Source organism: Parasteatoda tepidariorum, chromosome 3 (genome assembly GCF_982258835.1).
Source record: "Parasteatoda tepidariorum strain Cologne lab strain chromosome 3, Ptep-v5.0, whole genome shotgun sequence".
In the NCBI taxonomy this organism is placed as follows: domain Eukaryota; kingdom Metazoa; phylum Arthropoda; class Arachnida; order Araneae; family Theridiidae; genus Parasteatoda; species Parasteatoda tepidariorum.
The window spans coordinates 108,319,707-108,337,160 of NC_141757.1; the positions used below are offsets into that span (position 1 = coordinate 108,319,707).

Consider the following 17,454-nt stretch of genomic DNA (forward strand, 5'->3'; position numbering starts at 1 on the left):
TTATTTATATATTTTTAATTTTTCCTTTTCTATATATATATATATTCTTTCATAAAAATAAGACAATGAAATGTATGAATACCTTCTCACACAGCTTGAGATCGTTTTCCAAAAACCAAAGGAAAACTTTTAAGTGTTCTACCGTGGAAATGCAATGGACATACCCTGTGAAGCAAAAACAAAGATAGCAATTCAAAAATGGTGGACAACTGGCATTTCATACCTAATCATTTTAAAGCATTTCACATAATTTGAGCCAAAAAAATATTTTTGATTTTATAATTGAAAAAAACAACAGACAACCCTGAATAACCTATAATTTTATGATGGCATCCTCACACTCTATTACTCAATCATAATGGTTCGAGCAGGCGACAACAAATATGCTAATTACTTAGTGCAAACGAAATTTTAAGTTACGAAATCAGACACAAAAACGTACTTTCTCCGAATGAACATATAATTTTTTCGGCGGAATCTGATTTCTGACTCCCAAAATATAGAGCGTAACCGCAATTTGGAAAATAGGGTCCGAATAGTTTGGTCAGGAGGGCGGTCCCTTAATGTTAATTTTACTTTTTGCGTAGTTCACTATATCTCGAGAACTTTTTGAGCGAATTGAAACATTTTTGCACACAATTATAAAACTCGTTTATTCAAAATTAATTCGACGCAAAAGAATAACTTTTAGAAAATATTTATTATTATTTTATTTTAATAGTCCGAAAAAAATTGAATTGCAAGGTTTAAAATTTATACATCATTTTAAAAAAAAAATGCAATTTCACATGATCACAAAAATACGAAACTTGAGCGAAATCGGTTGAATAGTTCTTGAGAAATCGAACTTTAAAAAGACGAATTTTTAAACATTCGATTTCTCCGAAACTATTCGACCGATTTTATTTTCCTTTTGCGCTCTCTACGTTCTATTTATTATTCTACGCATGTTTCTGACGTTGCAGAGCAAAGTTGAGTTATAAAAAGAATGTAATGGAATTGAAATAGTCCAAAAACACTAATTGATAATTGAATGAATACTCAATATTAAAATACTTCCTCCTTCTGTTTTTTTCCCCTTTAATCTCTATAAAAGGCTGTCATCTTGAGAAACGATGTTTGTTATCTCTCTTTAATAATGACGCTTTCTATGATGTGGCAAAACACAATCGAAATACTTAAAATTATCGAAAGAAAATGAAAAACATGATAATAATCACAAAATTGTCCATTTGATATTATTGATGTCAATCCATTTTATTATATTCAACGTTTGCAGAAGGCCTCGGATTTGATTGTAAATGCTAAATAAAATAGACATCTGGTTATAGAGACTTTTTCCCCATTGCCAATACATTGAAACATAAAAAATCTCTTATTGATTGTTTAAAATCCAATAAAAATCTGTACTCTCATCTAATTCGTCATCTCCACCGGTTGCATTTCATTTTCTAGATTTAGTTGCGTTCACTGAAACCTAGTATATAAACAATAATTTTGAAACAGTGCTATGCGAACTGTGCATAAAAAAGGAATTTTTCTACAACTCAAAAATTATGGGAAATAATGCCACCAAAAAAATTTTAGTATATTTTAAAAGATAGTAATCAAATCTTTTTTTAAAAAAAGTGATATTTTTAATTTTTATTTAAAAAAAAAAATTTGAGTGAAAAAATATTGGGAAATTAAAAAATTTATTTTCATCTTTTTTTAAATTTTTTTTATCAATAATAGCAAACAAGTACTTGGGTTAAATACATAATAATTTTTATTTTTTTATTTTCAAGTTCGACTGAAAAGCAGTTGATGGAAATCATGGTTTTTTTCTCCAAATTTTCCTAAACAATTGTAAAATGTCCCTTATCATTATATTTCCCCAAAGCATATTTATTATATATACAGATTTTTAATTTATTACAAATGATATTAACCAACTTGTTGTTGATTTTAAGTAAATTTAAATACCTTAAAGAACCTTCACCGTCTTTCACCCCTACTAGTAATGCGAAACATAGGGGAGAGATGAATTTAAATATTCCTTTAGATTAAGAAAGAGTTTAGATTAGATATGTTTACTATGAAATTTCAAATGCTGATTTATTTTTCAAAATATGAAATAGCAACCAAATTATAATAGGATTAGCTGCTGTATTTAGAAATAATTTTGCCATAATTTATTTTCTATGGGATGCCTGTAAGTGACGTAGTGTGGGTATCTCGATCCTGATTGGTTGTTGAAACGTGGTATTTAGTTACGTTAGCAACTGTTCTTTCCATTCTATTTCGAGTAAGGCAAGCCCATCTGGTATCAATTCTCTTAAGTGACACATTCTAGATTCTTTCACAAAGATTCTTTCTCAAAGATTTCCATTCTTTTACTGTATATTTACACAGAGACTTAACACAAAGACAGGCATGAAGCCATGTGGAACATAAACGAACTAATTATGCATCGAAGTTGCCAGGTGCACAAAGCAAAAAAAAAAAAGGCAGGTTACATTGAAATACATAAACAATTAATAAATCTTAGTTACGTAAAGGAAGTAGACGAAGAATAATTATATTTTAACTCATTCGATGAGCGATATGGTACAGCATTCAATTAACGTATCGTTAATTGACATTTTAACTTATGTAGAGAAAATTAGTTCAACTTTAATACGCCATTTTGTTGATAAAGATCAGCTGGCATTACGTCATAGGTCACATGTGTGGGTATGGGAGGTCTCCTTCTTCTTGAAGTGCAAGTACCGAATTCAATATATTGAAAAGTTAAACATTTTTATTAAAAAAAAAAAAAAATTTCTTCTTGTTACCTGCATTTGTTTTTTTCTATATTTTAAACTACTGTGGCAGCTGAAGTATTGTGAACGGTGGTACTATAGCGTTCTCTTTTATAGTGGGTGAAAAGGAACTCACCTTTTACATCACACAGCCCCATGTTCATTACTCGTACTAGACTACCCTCTTTATCACATCCTATCACACTAGAACAACTGTAATCCTTTGAAATCTAAACAACACAGAAGACAACATAATTTATCATTCTCTATTTGCTATGAAAATATTATTTATTCTTTGAAATATAACTCACACTTGTGACATCGTAGTCATTTACCAATTCCTGGATATTCAAAAATTTCTTCATGTTGTAGTCCTGAAAAAAAATAATTTACTGTTTATTGTAAGAAAATCGTTTTAAAACATGAAATCATAACAGTCTTCATAATTTGTAGATAATATTCATATCAACATTAACTGTAGTTATTCTATTATCCTCAACTTTGTAGACGAGATCAAGGCTCTAAAATAATTGTGTTGGCCATCTTTTGCCAACATCCAAAGACACAAATGTACTAATGAATTGTATTTCATTCTATAACCGTCGTTGAACAGCCGACCTAATTTTTGTGTTTACGACTACCAATGTTCAACTCCGTAGCCTTGTAATTTTGAACACAATCCAGAAGACAAGGGAACTCCTAGATCAAGTATTGGGAGAAATTTGTCTTCGTGGAAAACTTTTTGATGGAACTAATCCGTATTTGCGTTACATAAAAAGGAAAGCCATAAAAACCTTCTGGTTAGACTGATGGCAAGGGAACTCTAACCCATGATTCGTCTGCCACTGAGGATATTTTTAATCAGCACTGTGGTCAGTGTGAGCCTGGTGCGGGATTCGTATTTACCAGCCATCGATGTGATTTGAACCCGGGTCGCCTCATTGGGAGGAAAGTGATCTATCTCGTGAGCCACCGTGGCACTGGACCAAGTATTGGGAGAAATTTGCCTTCGTGTATATCATAAAATTGTATTGTGTCATACAAGTAGTAAAGTACGTAAACGAACGTAAAAGAACTCAGGCTTAATGCTCTCATTTCATATCGCTTACAAAATAGGCGCACAACTCCGAACTTACCCAACATGTGGAGCTGACACTCAGTAGTAGTAGTAGTTTATTTGCATAGCAATAGAGCTGCGCTATGGGCTATTGGCGACGTTCTGAGAAGCATCCCTAAGGATGATACGAAGGTTTTTCCTCACAATTTTGATCATTTGCAGAAAAGACTCGCCCCTCCCCCCTATGACAGCAGCCCGACGACCTGCGTCTGAAGTCGAGCACTTTACCGTAGAACAGTTAAGCGAGGGCCAGTACTGCGCACTCTCGGTCCCTTCGCAAGCTGATCAGAGTGGTCACTTCCTAACACACTGATCACAGCAAGTGATGCTTGACTTCTGTGGTCTACTAGGAACCGTGTCTTAACGATTAGTTCACTACCGGACTCATAGCCACTTTAATATGTTCTAACAAGGGTAGCATGACTGTATCCACTACCATTCAGAAGCTTAAGGATTTTCAGTATGTGAGCCAGCGTAAGGAAAAAAGATTATTCATAAGAAAGACATCCAGGTAGCTAAAATTCCAGGTAAGCACTGGCATGCATAAATATGTTAAATATAACGAGCAGGGTATGATTTCTGTATCGTTAATTGATCCAAAATGGCTGCCAAGATTTGACATGAACCAAGTTGTGACACGCAAAAAAAATTGAGAAGGCAGAAAACTTAACTAGTAAGTCAATTTTTTTAAATTTAAATCTGAGAATGAGAATCAGTAATTACGAATGCAAAATACATCTGAAATATTGGTTATTGCAGTTAACGCGACAAGATATAGATTATAGATTAACTCTATCAGAAAATTTATACATAAATAATAACATTTTTATCTGAGAGTAACGAAGTCTTATACACAACTTAGATTATGTATAATTTAGGTTCTTAGACTAAAAAAAATTTAATAGATAAAATAAAAATGAATTGAATGATATTTTGAAGACAAGTAATAAACTGTCGGGGTATATTTTGAACCTAATTAGGGATGATCACCCAGGTAAGTGAACTTATTTATAAAACTCAGATCAAAATATACATAAATATTAATTTTCAATACATCCGATGAATTTCATTACCCACAAAATGCGCTTCCTCGCAACTTTAATTAAGTAAACACAATAAGTAAGGGTTGAAAACTATTTATGAAAATTATAAAAATAAAATCTATTTTTGTTTTGGACATCTTCTCAGTGTCTATTTTGCTAAAGTAAAAAAAAAATTTTATTTTATTTTATAACAAATATATTGAATTAACGCTTTTAAGAATATAATTACAAGAAGAAAAAAGTTCAATAAATCCAGCTGACACAATAATGAACTCTGAAAATGCAATAAAAGGAAAACCCATTTGTAAAGATTTCATTTCGTGTCACTCATTTATTTCCCTTTCATAAAGTTCGAGGAGTTTAGAAACATTCCTTTTGTTCGCATATGAATGAACACTTCCTCTACACTTTGTTTTTTTTTTTCTTACCTTTACTAGCGACAAAAATCAATTGAAAAATAACCGTTCAATTGAAGCATTTTAAACGTCCACTTATTATGACACCTTTAATTACCTCTCATTTCTCTAACAAAAATATATTTTTCTTTGTTGGAAAAAAAAAACACTGACTCTAAGCCTTCCTCTTGAAGTAAAAATAATTTATAAGATTTTATTTCAAATAACAGATTTTTTTTTACTCTCATCTTAAATAATAAGCAAAGGATTAGAATTTTTTTTTTTTTTTTTTGGAGCTGTACCAGCGATCGCCAATCTGTTGGCCGAAGTGTGTCACGGGCAGACTGGTCGTGGACACGAGTCGAGAGTTTAAGCCAACAGAGATCTTTTTGTCAAACACGATGTACTCAAAACTAGTCAAATAGCTGTTTTTCGGAACAATTCGCTAGTATTAGTAATTAACAATATGAGTGAGTGGCCGGGATAGCCTGGTTGGCAGGGTGCTGGACTCAAGCTGCTGAGAACGGGAATTCGAATCCGACCGGCTGTAAACTGCCCGTGTAGTAAATGGTGAATGGTTAACTCTGTTGGGTTACAAAGTCTTCCACGTTCCCATAACAAATTATATCTCTGGGGATACTGAATTGCAGATCAATCGCTCTTTAGTTCAGGTCAAAATTGCGATCTGTGAACTAATGAAGGTATGTGAGAATGGATGAACCCTATAAACGGGTGTGACGTATGGGTGAGGCAGAAGTCGTTTTCTCGGACATAAATAGCGCCACTGGAAAACAAGAACAGTGGCACCCCTTTGCCTTAATGGCCTACAACAACAACAACTTATGAGTGAGTTAGTGTTATAAATTGATGGCTCAAGAGATTTGGCTAAACCGCGCCTAAAACTAAGTTAAAACTTCATCTAATTTAATTGAAATTTAAGGTTGAAATCTAAGCAGAAGGTTAAATTAAAAATACTTGCTATCAACCAAATTAAACTGAAGTAACTCTGCTAATATGATTAAAATAGGTGACTATTTGTCATAGTTTTTTTTTCCGTAGGATTTAATTGTATGGGGGCCTGAAAGATTTTAACGTCTTTAAGGAAATTGAATAGTCAAAAAAGTGTTTTCCTTTTTTGCAAGTGTTAAGCAGATGGCATTCTATAGTGTGTGTTTGTTTCCCTCATTTCATTGAGTTGAAAGCTTCATTTTAAAATGTGTACAAACTTAACATTAACATTTTTTTTCAAAATTAGAAATATATTAAAATTATCTGCAAACTTAAACATTATGCATAGTTTCAAACAAAGAAAAATTGCAAAAATAATAACAAATAAAAATGTTTAATAAAATAGTTTTTTTTTAAACATTCATATTTGTTCATTATTTTTACAATTGATCCTCAAAGAAACAAACATTTGCAGCGTTATGATACGGGAACCATTAATGTGCACATAACCTAGATAAAAGATAATTCCGCACTTTCACCTGATCACTCTTGTTACTTTGCAGATTAACTAGATAATATGCTACATTATTGGTTCTCGAGCTTTAACGGCAACATGCATACATTAACCACAATTATTATGTATCTTTTTGTCTACACTTTTTGATTAAATTTACTTGGACCACCTAGGGCTAAACAATGTTAAAATCATAAAAATTCCATTTGAATTTAGAGCTTGGATTGATCATCCGAGTGAATTATCTGTTTTATATTTTTCAATGTATGTTCGCCTAAGGTAATTATTATCTTAAGGTTTTGGCTTTGATTTGAACATATTTCGATCTTATATTAATTTTGGTTTATATATTGAAGTAACTCTTTCATTTCTACAAATATCATTATTAAAAAATAATAATTTTTTCATGAATGAAATTTAAAAAAATTAAAGAGCTATCTTACCGTTTTCAGTAGTTTCTCGGCATCTTTAACATTCAACAATCTTGCTAAAAATAGAATAAAATAATACTGATGTAAAGTAAGCAATTTTAAAACGTTTTTAACTACAACTAACAAGAAAGTAATTTTTATGTAAATATTTCATTCATTATTATTTTTTCGTATAAAATGATTGAGAGCTTTTGAATTGCATATTGTGCAAACTTTTAGTTCATTTTAAAGTAAATTATTATAAAAGACAAAAGACAAAATTTTAGTAAAATCGTGTTAATAGCTTGTGAGTAATGAAAAAATCGTGTATTTAAACTCTAATTTTTTAAGAAACATTAGTCAGGTTTATCAAGATTTAAATTGCTCGATTTATTTTTAAAAAGAAATAACTCATTTAAGTTTCGTATTTTTTAAAAAAAAATCATTGATTGAAATCGAAAATAGTTTTCAATACAATGTTGACAGGCATGGTTGCTCGAATATTTTGCTATCAAAAGTTTTATCTGGGAAAATAATAAAAGTGGAATGTATGCAAAATATTATTTTATTTTCAAATTGGAGTAAAAATTTGGCTAATGGGGAGGAAAAGTGAAGGGTGAGAATTTTAAATTCTCATTTTCCATTAGCTGTATAAAAACTGCTTGCTGTTTTATAAACCTATTTCAATTATACCCATTTTGCATTAGATTTAGAAACAGCTACGTTTGAAACTTATTTGATATTAAAGACTTGCTCTGCCAAGTAAATTAATTTTATTTATGTATCTTGATTTCTTCTGTTGACGAATTAGAATTTTGTCTTTCGCGAAAACAAAAATAAGAATGATTAAATTTGTTCAGGAATCAGTTTGTTACAATAATTTCAATCATTTTCGATAAAAATGTTAAGTATTTTAATTATAAGATTGTCACTAAATATAATATTAAGCAATATTAATACATTTTGCTACAGCTTTGGTTGGAAATATAAGGGGAAAAAAGAAAAATAATCAGATTTTAGAAAAAAATCGCGTTTATATACTACAAAAAAAATTATTTAAAAGAAAAAACCGTAATTTTTGGAACAATTTAATTAACAATTGGATTGAAATATAACTTCTGATTTAAATTTTTAAAAAATCTCATCGTTTTTATTTATTTATTTATTTTAAATTTTGACTCTTGTTAACCCTGCAGTTAGACTTCAGATTTTGAACGGATTTGATTTGTCATTTGACACTGGAGAATTAAATATCGTGTAAATATTTGTATATCTTATAATTTTTTTGACCGTCATTAAAATAAACATTAAAAAATAAACCAGAATTATGTTTAAATAAAGGAGATTTATAATAGCTATATTCTCTTGAATTCCCCATTTAGAAAGAAGCATGTTTATTTAGAAAAAACACTTTTTTTTTGTATCACACAAATTCTTAAGGTCCGTAATTAACCAATTTGTTATTTGCTTTATAAATAATGTTTACCTCGTAGGAAGCTTAATATGTGTGCATCGGTGTATGCAGATTGAAGATTTGGTCCCAAGCTCTCTTTCAACTGAAAAAGAAGCAAGTACGGAAATAGTATTACAAAACAAATTCATAGTAAACATTTGTTTCATTAATTCAAAATATAAAGTGAGTTTTCTGAATTCTTACAAAATTTCCCTTATATATTTTAGATAATTTTAATTTATAAATTCGATAGACTAAATACTTTATTAATATTATCAAACATTTAAAATGTGATTTTTTTAAAATATTTATCCACAATTTATCAGAAAATATTTAAGCAGCACAAAATATAACTACATATCAAAGTTTGTACCAACTAGTTTAGTAATTATTTATAAAAAATTACGTTTGTATCCAAATATTTAAACTTAAAATTCACTCGATTATTAAAATTTTTTAAGTTATAAATATCTCTTATAACAAGGCAAACCGTCCATTTTCATTCATGCACATAATTAATTTTGAGAAAAAAATTATGAAGAGAAAAATACTGCAAATATTTAGCCTAGTTTTCCAGAAAAAAAAATTCTTTTTTTTTTTTTTTGTCTCCAAGGATGTGAAGATTTCTTTTTTTCTTCTTTAAATCTATTTTTCAACTTTTCTTTCACGGCTACTCAGTGTTTCTCTCCGTCCATTGTTCTGAAGTGCGATGTCGAATCTCTCCAAAAGAACTCCAGATGCATTTATGCGGGCTGTGGATAGAGAATCGGAGTGCGATCCGGAGGTATGGGGCTTGATCCTCGACTCCGTTAAGACTCACCGAGTTCCTGCGATATACATGCTCGTAAAATCTTTGGAATAGATAGTCCTGTGGCCGGTCGCTGAGTAGTACCATGGGTACAGGGATCTGGCAGAAATTTCCTTCCACTTCAGATCTATGTCTAGAATTGAGGAAATAGTTTCACTGATGAGTGGTGCAGCCATCTATCTTTGGGGTTCCTAACTAAGACGTTCTTTCACCCTTACGGTGCTCTTGTCAAACGAAAAGTGTCCCTTCTTGGCTTAATTCGCAAAAAGACATTGACTGGTGAGTTTGGACTGTCCAAGTGTCATTATTAGAAACAACAACTTCGGCAGCATTTGTGCTAGAGCTCTGAAGTGCGGATATCGATTATAAAAATGAATTTTTGATCTCGTTATTTTAACCCTGTTGATCAATTTAACCTAAGAATCGTTTAAAAAATTTTATTAGTCAATGGAGGAAAGATATTTTAAAAATGTATTTTTCTCCTTGGTTTAGCATTTATCACTGTTATAAATTTAGCGGTAGACGATTCTGTTTCTTATTATTTAAAAAATGCCAGTGATGTTTGCTGATGATTACAGCTCTGTTTAATCAAAAAAGGAGGTAACTGAAATTAATGTATCGTATGCCTTGCGTGTCAATAATTGTTAGGTGAATCTTCACATCCCATCCTTCGAAATTAATAAGTTTCCTTTGGCACTTAAAGGATACAAACTTTTTATCTCCTAACATTTAATTTTAATAACAATCAGGAGATTTTTGAAATTGATTTTCGTATACATTTCAAATATTTTTGAAAAATTAAGCATGAATTAAATTCTTTTTTTAGATTATTATTGGTTTCCTTTAATCAGAGTCCTTTGCGAAAACACTTCCTTAATACAGTTGCAGACTATTCTCTATTCTAACTAGATTAACTTTTATTCTATGCTGAGTTTTAAATTTTATCCGTCACCTCTTCCCTGTATTTTTAAAATTGAACAACGATAAAATAGCAATAATGATGTCAGGTCGTAGCGTCATTTAAACCTATCAGACGCTAGTTTTCACTGTTTAAAGATTTTTTGAACTTTGTCAACATCAAAATTTTCCCATTGCAAACATCAAAAGCGTACATGAAAAATAAATAAATTCAATGCAAAATTTACTGATCCACGATTTGCAGATTCTATTCATCGTCATCATGATCACCATAGTTGGCTAGACAGCCCAATGTGGGCCAATGCCTTCCTCTGATGATTACGCCATAACGACTTCCAATTTATCTCTGATCTCAAATTCTTTTCATTAATTGCAAGAAAATCAGACTCCACTGAATCAGCCCATTGAATCAAGTGCTACGCGAAACGTAGTTTGAGAAAAATTACTGCAAGATGGATTTTAATAAATATATGGCGTACTTCAGCAAGTTTCTTTCTTTCCTCCTCTTCAATTTCTTTTGCCTTGTCTATTTTGGGCTCCTTTTTTCTTCCTGAAATCGAAAACAAAATACTTTAAACAGAGTGTTCCGCTATCCTTAGCCTACATTTTTATAATGAGATACAACGCTAATATTAAGGATACGCTAACATAATGAGATAATATTAACTCTTCCATTTAAAACAAAATATGAAAAATGAAACAGTTATTTACTCCATGCAAAATTTACGCTACTTTCGAAAACATAATATAATTTTGTCAGAAAAATAGTACTAATAATAATACATATTACACATTCGCAAATCCATAGATTCAATCTATCGATCTAGATTCTATCTATAGATCTTCAGCTATATATAAAATATAAATTTAAACCTCGATGGTCCAATGATTAAGGCCTTTCACTATTATTGTGAAAAACCAGGGTTCTATTCCCAGTGGGGGCACACCCAGCTACGGAGTTTTTATGAGAAGTATAGACAGGCCGGAGTACAATTCTGATCATAGTAGTCGCATTATGTTGCTGAACTTGAAATGGTAGAGCCTTAACTACTACGACCTCACTAACAAATTGAATGTTACAGGAGTTGTTTACTTTGTAATATAAAAGTTAAAAAGTTTTACTATATACTTTACAACATAATCGTTAAAATATATCGTTTTAAATGCTGAATACATGTAAACTATTGGTCTGGAATAGCCAGCACTTAAAAACAAAAATTCAATTCGTACGACGAAATGAATTATCATTTTTAGTTTGAGGAGTTAGTATATCCTTATAAGATCTCATCAAAACTCTTTTTCGCTAAAACGAAATAGTTTGTATGTCATGTTGTTGTTGTTTTTAAAACCACTTCCCAATTAGCCAGCAAGCCTACTTGGTGGATCCAAGCGAATTTAAGGCAGAGGGTGCGTTTCTTGTTTTTCAGTTTTCACTATCTATGACCAAGAAAACGTCTTCAGCCCCACACACGCACGTCACAACTTGTTTTAAAGGGCGGGTCCATTCATGCATTCACAGATCGTAATTTGGGCATGAACCAGAGAAGGATCAATCTCTAGTTCAACACCCCCAGAGGTATCGATTAGTTATGGGAACTTCGCAGGCTCTGTGGTCCTGCATGTCGCGTAGAATTCGAAAGTTGATTCTGCAATACTTCTTAATATGTTTTTAATACATGACATTACAATCAATATGGAAGAACCGTGGTGGCTCAGGGGAAAGAGCTCTCTCTTTTCAATGAGGTGAACCTGTTGGCGTAAAATATCCTCAGTAGTAGACGGATCATGGGTTAGAGTCCCTTTGCCTCTTGGCTAACCGTGGAAGGTTTCCGTGCCTTTCCTCTCCATGTAACGCAAGTGCGGGTTAGTTCCATCAAAAAGTTCCCCACGGGGGAAAAAAATCTCCCAATACCTATCCAGGAGTTCCCTTGTCTTCTGGATTGGGTTCAAAATTACAAGGCTACGGAGTAGAACATTAGTAGTAATAAAGCCAAAAAATTGTGTCCGCTATTCAACGACGGTTATAAGAAAATCAATATGGAAGTCTTAGACGTGGAAAATATATGACTATAGAAATGTTTTTTAAGTACCAATGCCATAATCACTTCAAACTAGGAAGAAACAAATTTAAAATATGAGGTGGTATTAAACTCATTTTATGAAACGCTTAAATGCGTTTGATACTTCCTCTTTTTTAGCATTTTTTTTAAACTTTTGTTTTAGTTTAATTTTTAGATATTTATATTTAATTCACGTTAAAAGCCAATATTTATACAAGAAAAAAAATTAAACTGCACACTTTATAGTCGAAATTAGATTCTTTTTAATAATAAATATTAAATCATTCAAGACAAGTAAAGAATTTAAAACATCGGTTGAGTAGCATCTGAGAAAGTGATCAAGTGGGAATAGAAAAAGAAAAGACTTCCACTTGGATTATTAAAAGCCTTCGGCTATAGAAGATTTCTTTTGACGTCATAAGGTTCATTTACACGTTATCTAAAAAATCGAATGTTATATTCCAAAGATGAAGTGTGAAATAAACACAAACATCAGGAGTAATATTCACATTCTATGACGTAAAAAGACATTCGACCAGTGGTCTAAGCAAAGAAAAAAAAAGAAGTTGACGACCTTCAATTTGGGGAAGTAGAATGAATTAATTCTTGATTCCCCTCCGTTATATTTCTATTCTACCCTTTCAATTTTCAGGGAAAGCAAGTTTTTATTTACAGCAGTAAAGACTAAACAAACTATTGGTAAGCAAACTTTTCTCTCATTATATTCCAAGTTAAATACAATTATACTTTGTTTGCGTTAAAGATTTTTTACTCAAGTTTATGAAGAATTTTCTATTTTTCTAAGAGCGTAAGATTTGTAAATAATTAATCTGTAATTCAGTTTTAAAAAAATAATGTTAAATAAGGAATTATAAAGAATTAGTTGTTATAATTTTTTTTAGTACAAAACCTTTCAATCAACTATATCAATAGATTATTTTTTGCAAAAGAAATTCGATTCAGTTGATTAAAAAATATGCAAAATTTATTTTATTAAAGAGCAATACATTGGGAGTGTGCGAGTTTGTCGCTCTAATTCAAGAACTTAACTTCTGAAATTGAACACTCTAACTCAAGAGTCCTTATATTGTTTAGATGGATCTGCAGGGATTATACACACAATTATGTAGAAAAAAACATTTTTTAAATTTTTTGTTATAAATTTCATTCATAAATTAAATTTTTATGTCCCTAATAAATGCAAATTTTCTTTATCTATGGGAATAAATATGAAATGCAACTTTTAAGGAATAACTTAAAAAGCTCAGAATGAGTTCTCATTCTATGAGTACCATTAAAAATATTTTAAGTACCATTAATGGAGCTTAATTAATAATAATAGATAATTAATAATTTAATTATCTTAACCTAATCAACTTTGATTATCTTGAAACTTAAAAACTATTTTTTGTTCCAGTTTCGATAGCTGAAGTATTGAAATATTCTACCCAATGATATTGAAATAAATTTCAATTTATTTACTTATTTTATTTAATGTTTGTTGTTGTGAATCATTTTACATTTTTCAGAGATATTTGCGACAGAAATTTGCATTTGTAAGCAGCATTAAAAAGTGGTTAAATCTTTTTATGCACTTTGTGATGTAAAGAATTAAATTTTTTTAAATAGATATTAAGCAAATAACTTGTAATTTCTAAAAATTACATATAGAAATGAAAATGCTACTTTTCTTTACTAATTGAGAAGTCTACCCCAATTTTGAACACTATCTGAAAAAATATTTTAATAATCGTTTATGAATATGCAATTCTTGTAAAATTTAATGAGTTAATGTATCGAATGTACCGATGTAAAAAAATAAAAACTGTATTAAATTTTCACTTTATTCTTTATTATTTGCATTCTGCAAACATAAAATAAATTAGGGGCTTTTTGATTAGTTTATCTTACGCTCGGTTTCTATAACTTATTTCACGCGAGCTTCTAATGTAATTTTACTTACTGAAACTTATTACACAGCAATATATTTTCAACAAATTTATAAACCGTGAGAGTCTATAAATAAATTAAACAATCTTACATTGAAACAAACTATAAATAATTGTCTTTGATTTCTTTTTGAAAAAAGACTAATTCAATTCTTAAATCAATGATTTCTTTAAAGAAACCAATTGATTAATGAACGAGTGTTGTTTTTCAACAAGTCTTCACAAGTCACTGTTAAAATTCTGTGGTTCGGATGCCACGATTTGGCTATCCATGCGCTAATAATTAGTCAAACTATACTGATTGAATCAAAACTAACCGATGTATGAACAGTGCCGGAAAAAATGGACCACCCTGATTAACGTTTGATCTAATGAACGAATCTTCAAGTTCTATGACTTAATGACTCGATGGGATGACTCTTCAAATATGCTAACTAATTTTAAGTTGCCAAATGAGATCCATAGCCAAATGAAACCATAGAGGATTTTGCGACTCGACAGAATTAACGTGCATCAATCACCATTTACTACACGGGGAGTCTTCGGCCGGCGGGGATCGAACCCACGAACTCTTGGACATGGGCCCAGTGCCCTACTAACCAGGCAATCCCGGCCTTGATGTGGATGGTTGACCGCGTAAAGCTAAGCACAGATGGTGCTAGGAGCTAAAATTCGCCGTAAGACTTCCAGGTTACTACATCAGATTGATGTTTACGCCTAAGCTTGAAAAAAGGCGCCGTCAAATATTATTATACTTGCAGTGTTTAGAACATAATGCGTTTTTTAAAGTTTAAATTACAAGAAACAAACTACATAAAAATTTAGAAGACTCCACAACCATGCTATACCCTGAAAGATGCAACCCAAAAAGTGATTATCTGTGATATTTTATACAGATATATCCAAATAAGGAATAACACTCAAAACATGGCAAACCTTGCACTTTATTAAGTTGTGATATTCTTCTCCTTCTCATTGGCACGACAGCCCAGGATGGGCCCTGGCCTTCTCAGCAAGCCTATGCCAAGACATTCTTCCCTTAGCCAAGGTTCTCCAGTTAATTATCTTTAAAACTTGTAGGTCCTTTTTAAGGCAGTCTAAAAATCTTAGGTTTGGTCGTCCTCTTTTTCTTGTACCTGTTGACCTGGCACTGAAGACTTTTTTGGTTGTCCAACTATCCTCCATTCGCACAATGTGGCCTGCCCATTTAATCCTTTGAATTTTGATAAATTTAATGACATCAGGTTCTTTATATGCTTTGTAAAGTTCCGTGTTTGATTTTCTAAAACACGTACCGTTTTTACTTATTCCACCAAAAATGCTTCTCAGTATTTTTCTCTCAAATCTAACTATCATATTTTCATCTCCACGGGTCATTGTCCAGGTCTGACATGTGTATGTAAGCACTGATCGTATAAGACATTTATAGAGTAACACTTTTGTTTTTCTTTCTATTAGGCTTGACTTAAAATATTTTCCTTGACCATAAAAACACTTATTGGCCATCGTGATTCTTGTGTGTATTTCTTGTGTAGTGTCGTTTTTGTTGTTAATCTTAGAACCCAAATAGGTAAAGCTATTAACGGTTTCGAATTTGTATGCTCCAATTTCAAACTGTGTTTCTTCATAGCCAGATTTTGTGCAGGGTATAAGTTGTGATGTTAATTTTCTTAAATTTGTTTTAGGTTCACAACCGGTTAGAATTTATAAACTACAGGAAACTATCATAAACTGTAAAATTGCGCACAAATTTTAGAAAAAATCACAGTAATAAAACTTCCTGGAATATTAAGCCTGTTCACACATCGCCTCATAAACGTAACATAAGCGGAGGGATACACCGGAAGTTTTCTATATTTCTTCCGGTTTTAGGAAGCTTGTTATTGATTACATTCAGTCAACCATCCATAAAATAAACTATGCAAAACTTATCCCTTAGATCAGCGGTTCCCAATTTTTTTTTCTACTATGGAACCCTAAATGATTGAGCATCTATTGGCTGAACCCTAATTATATTAATAGAATTTATTAGCAGCCATGAACCTATTAACCAAAGAAAAACTACTAATTATTTTAATAATATTTGACATTAATTTAATAGTATATGTGAAGATTGGAATTTTTTTCCGATAATTTTTTTTTCAATGAAACTCTTAAAATAATAGGTTTTATATCTGACGGTTTAACCCGCAGACCTGTAGTGGTATCTAGCTTAGTTCTGAATTTGATTTTGGTGCGTACATTAGAATAAAATTAAGCTGAATTATAGTTTTTTGATAAAGAACGTACTGAGAATGAGTACTGAGATACATAATTCGTTATTCTTGAATTTGGCCATTTTATTTTGAATTTAAAAGTTCGACGAGAAATACTGATACATTTTTTTTAATAAATTTTGCCAGTTCTTTTTTTTTTACTGGTAGTTTACATTAATAGCTTCAAAACATATCCGAACTATCAAAGAAATTCTGGTTTACTATTTTGATATTAATAAAATTGCGTCAAAGACAACAGTATTTTGGCTGCCATTACCCAGGGCTAAAGAGAATAGAAGGGCTAGTTCACTTCGCTCTTAGAGCTGAAGCTACGATTTCCCTCCTCATGACGTCACTGTGTCCACAGATCTCGGAGATCGCAAGGAAAGATATTATGATAACTTTGCATCTTTCTCTTTGTAAAAATAAGTTAGACTTTTTCTGGTTATTAGCTTTCAAACGTTACGTAATTAACACATTATTTCCGTTCATAAACATAGTTCAAAAAAACTTTCTTGACCATTATATTAAAAAAAATACCATTTTTTACTAGTTGGCGAAAATGACACTATAAATACTTTATTTTAAAAAGTTCTGTTTTAACTTTAATTATTAAGAAAAATGAAAGCATATATCGACACTTTTTTTATCTACATATTCTCTTTGATTTTAAAATATGCCGTTAATAGCAATTTGTTCATACTTAATTATTAGGAAACATCAACCTTAAACGCTAATTACTGAAACAAAATAATAATTTAGGTTCATAATGACATTAGAAATTTTACAATTGTTTATAGA

General features: G+C 31.0%; 2 protein-coding genes across 4 annotated transcripts in view; one reads left to right on the forward strand and one right to left on the reverse strand.

Annotated features, from left to right (window-relative positions):
- Positions 1-17,454, reverse strand: part of LOC107437337 (retinal-binding protein) — a 38,214-nt gene that overhangs the window by 18,005 nt on the left and 2,755 nt on the right. For both annotated transcript variants that reach the window (XR_015432692.1, XM_016049297.5), the window contains exons 2-7: positions 10,869-10,939; positions 8,697-8,766; positions 7,244-7,287; positions 3,095-3,157; positions 2,920-3,013; positions 83-165 (exon numbers count right to left, since the gene is read on the reverse strand). Coding sequence is in view for 1 of the 2 variants with exons in the window: in XM_016049297.5 (XP_015904783.3) it covers positions 83-165; positions 2,920-3,013; positions 3,095-3,157; positions 7,244-7,287; positions 8,697-8,766; positions 10,869-10,939 (425 nt within the window). In the remaining variant the exon portion in view is untranslated. The remainder of the gene's footprint in view (positions 1-82; positions 166-2,919; positions 3,014-3,094; positions 3,158-7,243; positions 7,288-8,696; positions 8,767-10,868; positions 10,940-17,454) is intronic.
- Positions 13,063-17,454, forward strand: part of LOC107438326 (SEC14-like protein 2) — a 58,014-nt gene continuing 53,622 nt past the window's right edge. The window contains exon 1 of one of the 2 annotated variants that reach the window (XM_021147890.4): positions 13,063-13,148. The gene's annotated coding sequence lies outside the window, so the exon portion shown is untranslated. The remainder of the gene's footprint in view (positions 13,149-17,454) is intronic. The other variant, XM_087159900.1, reaches the window with a different exon arrangement.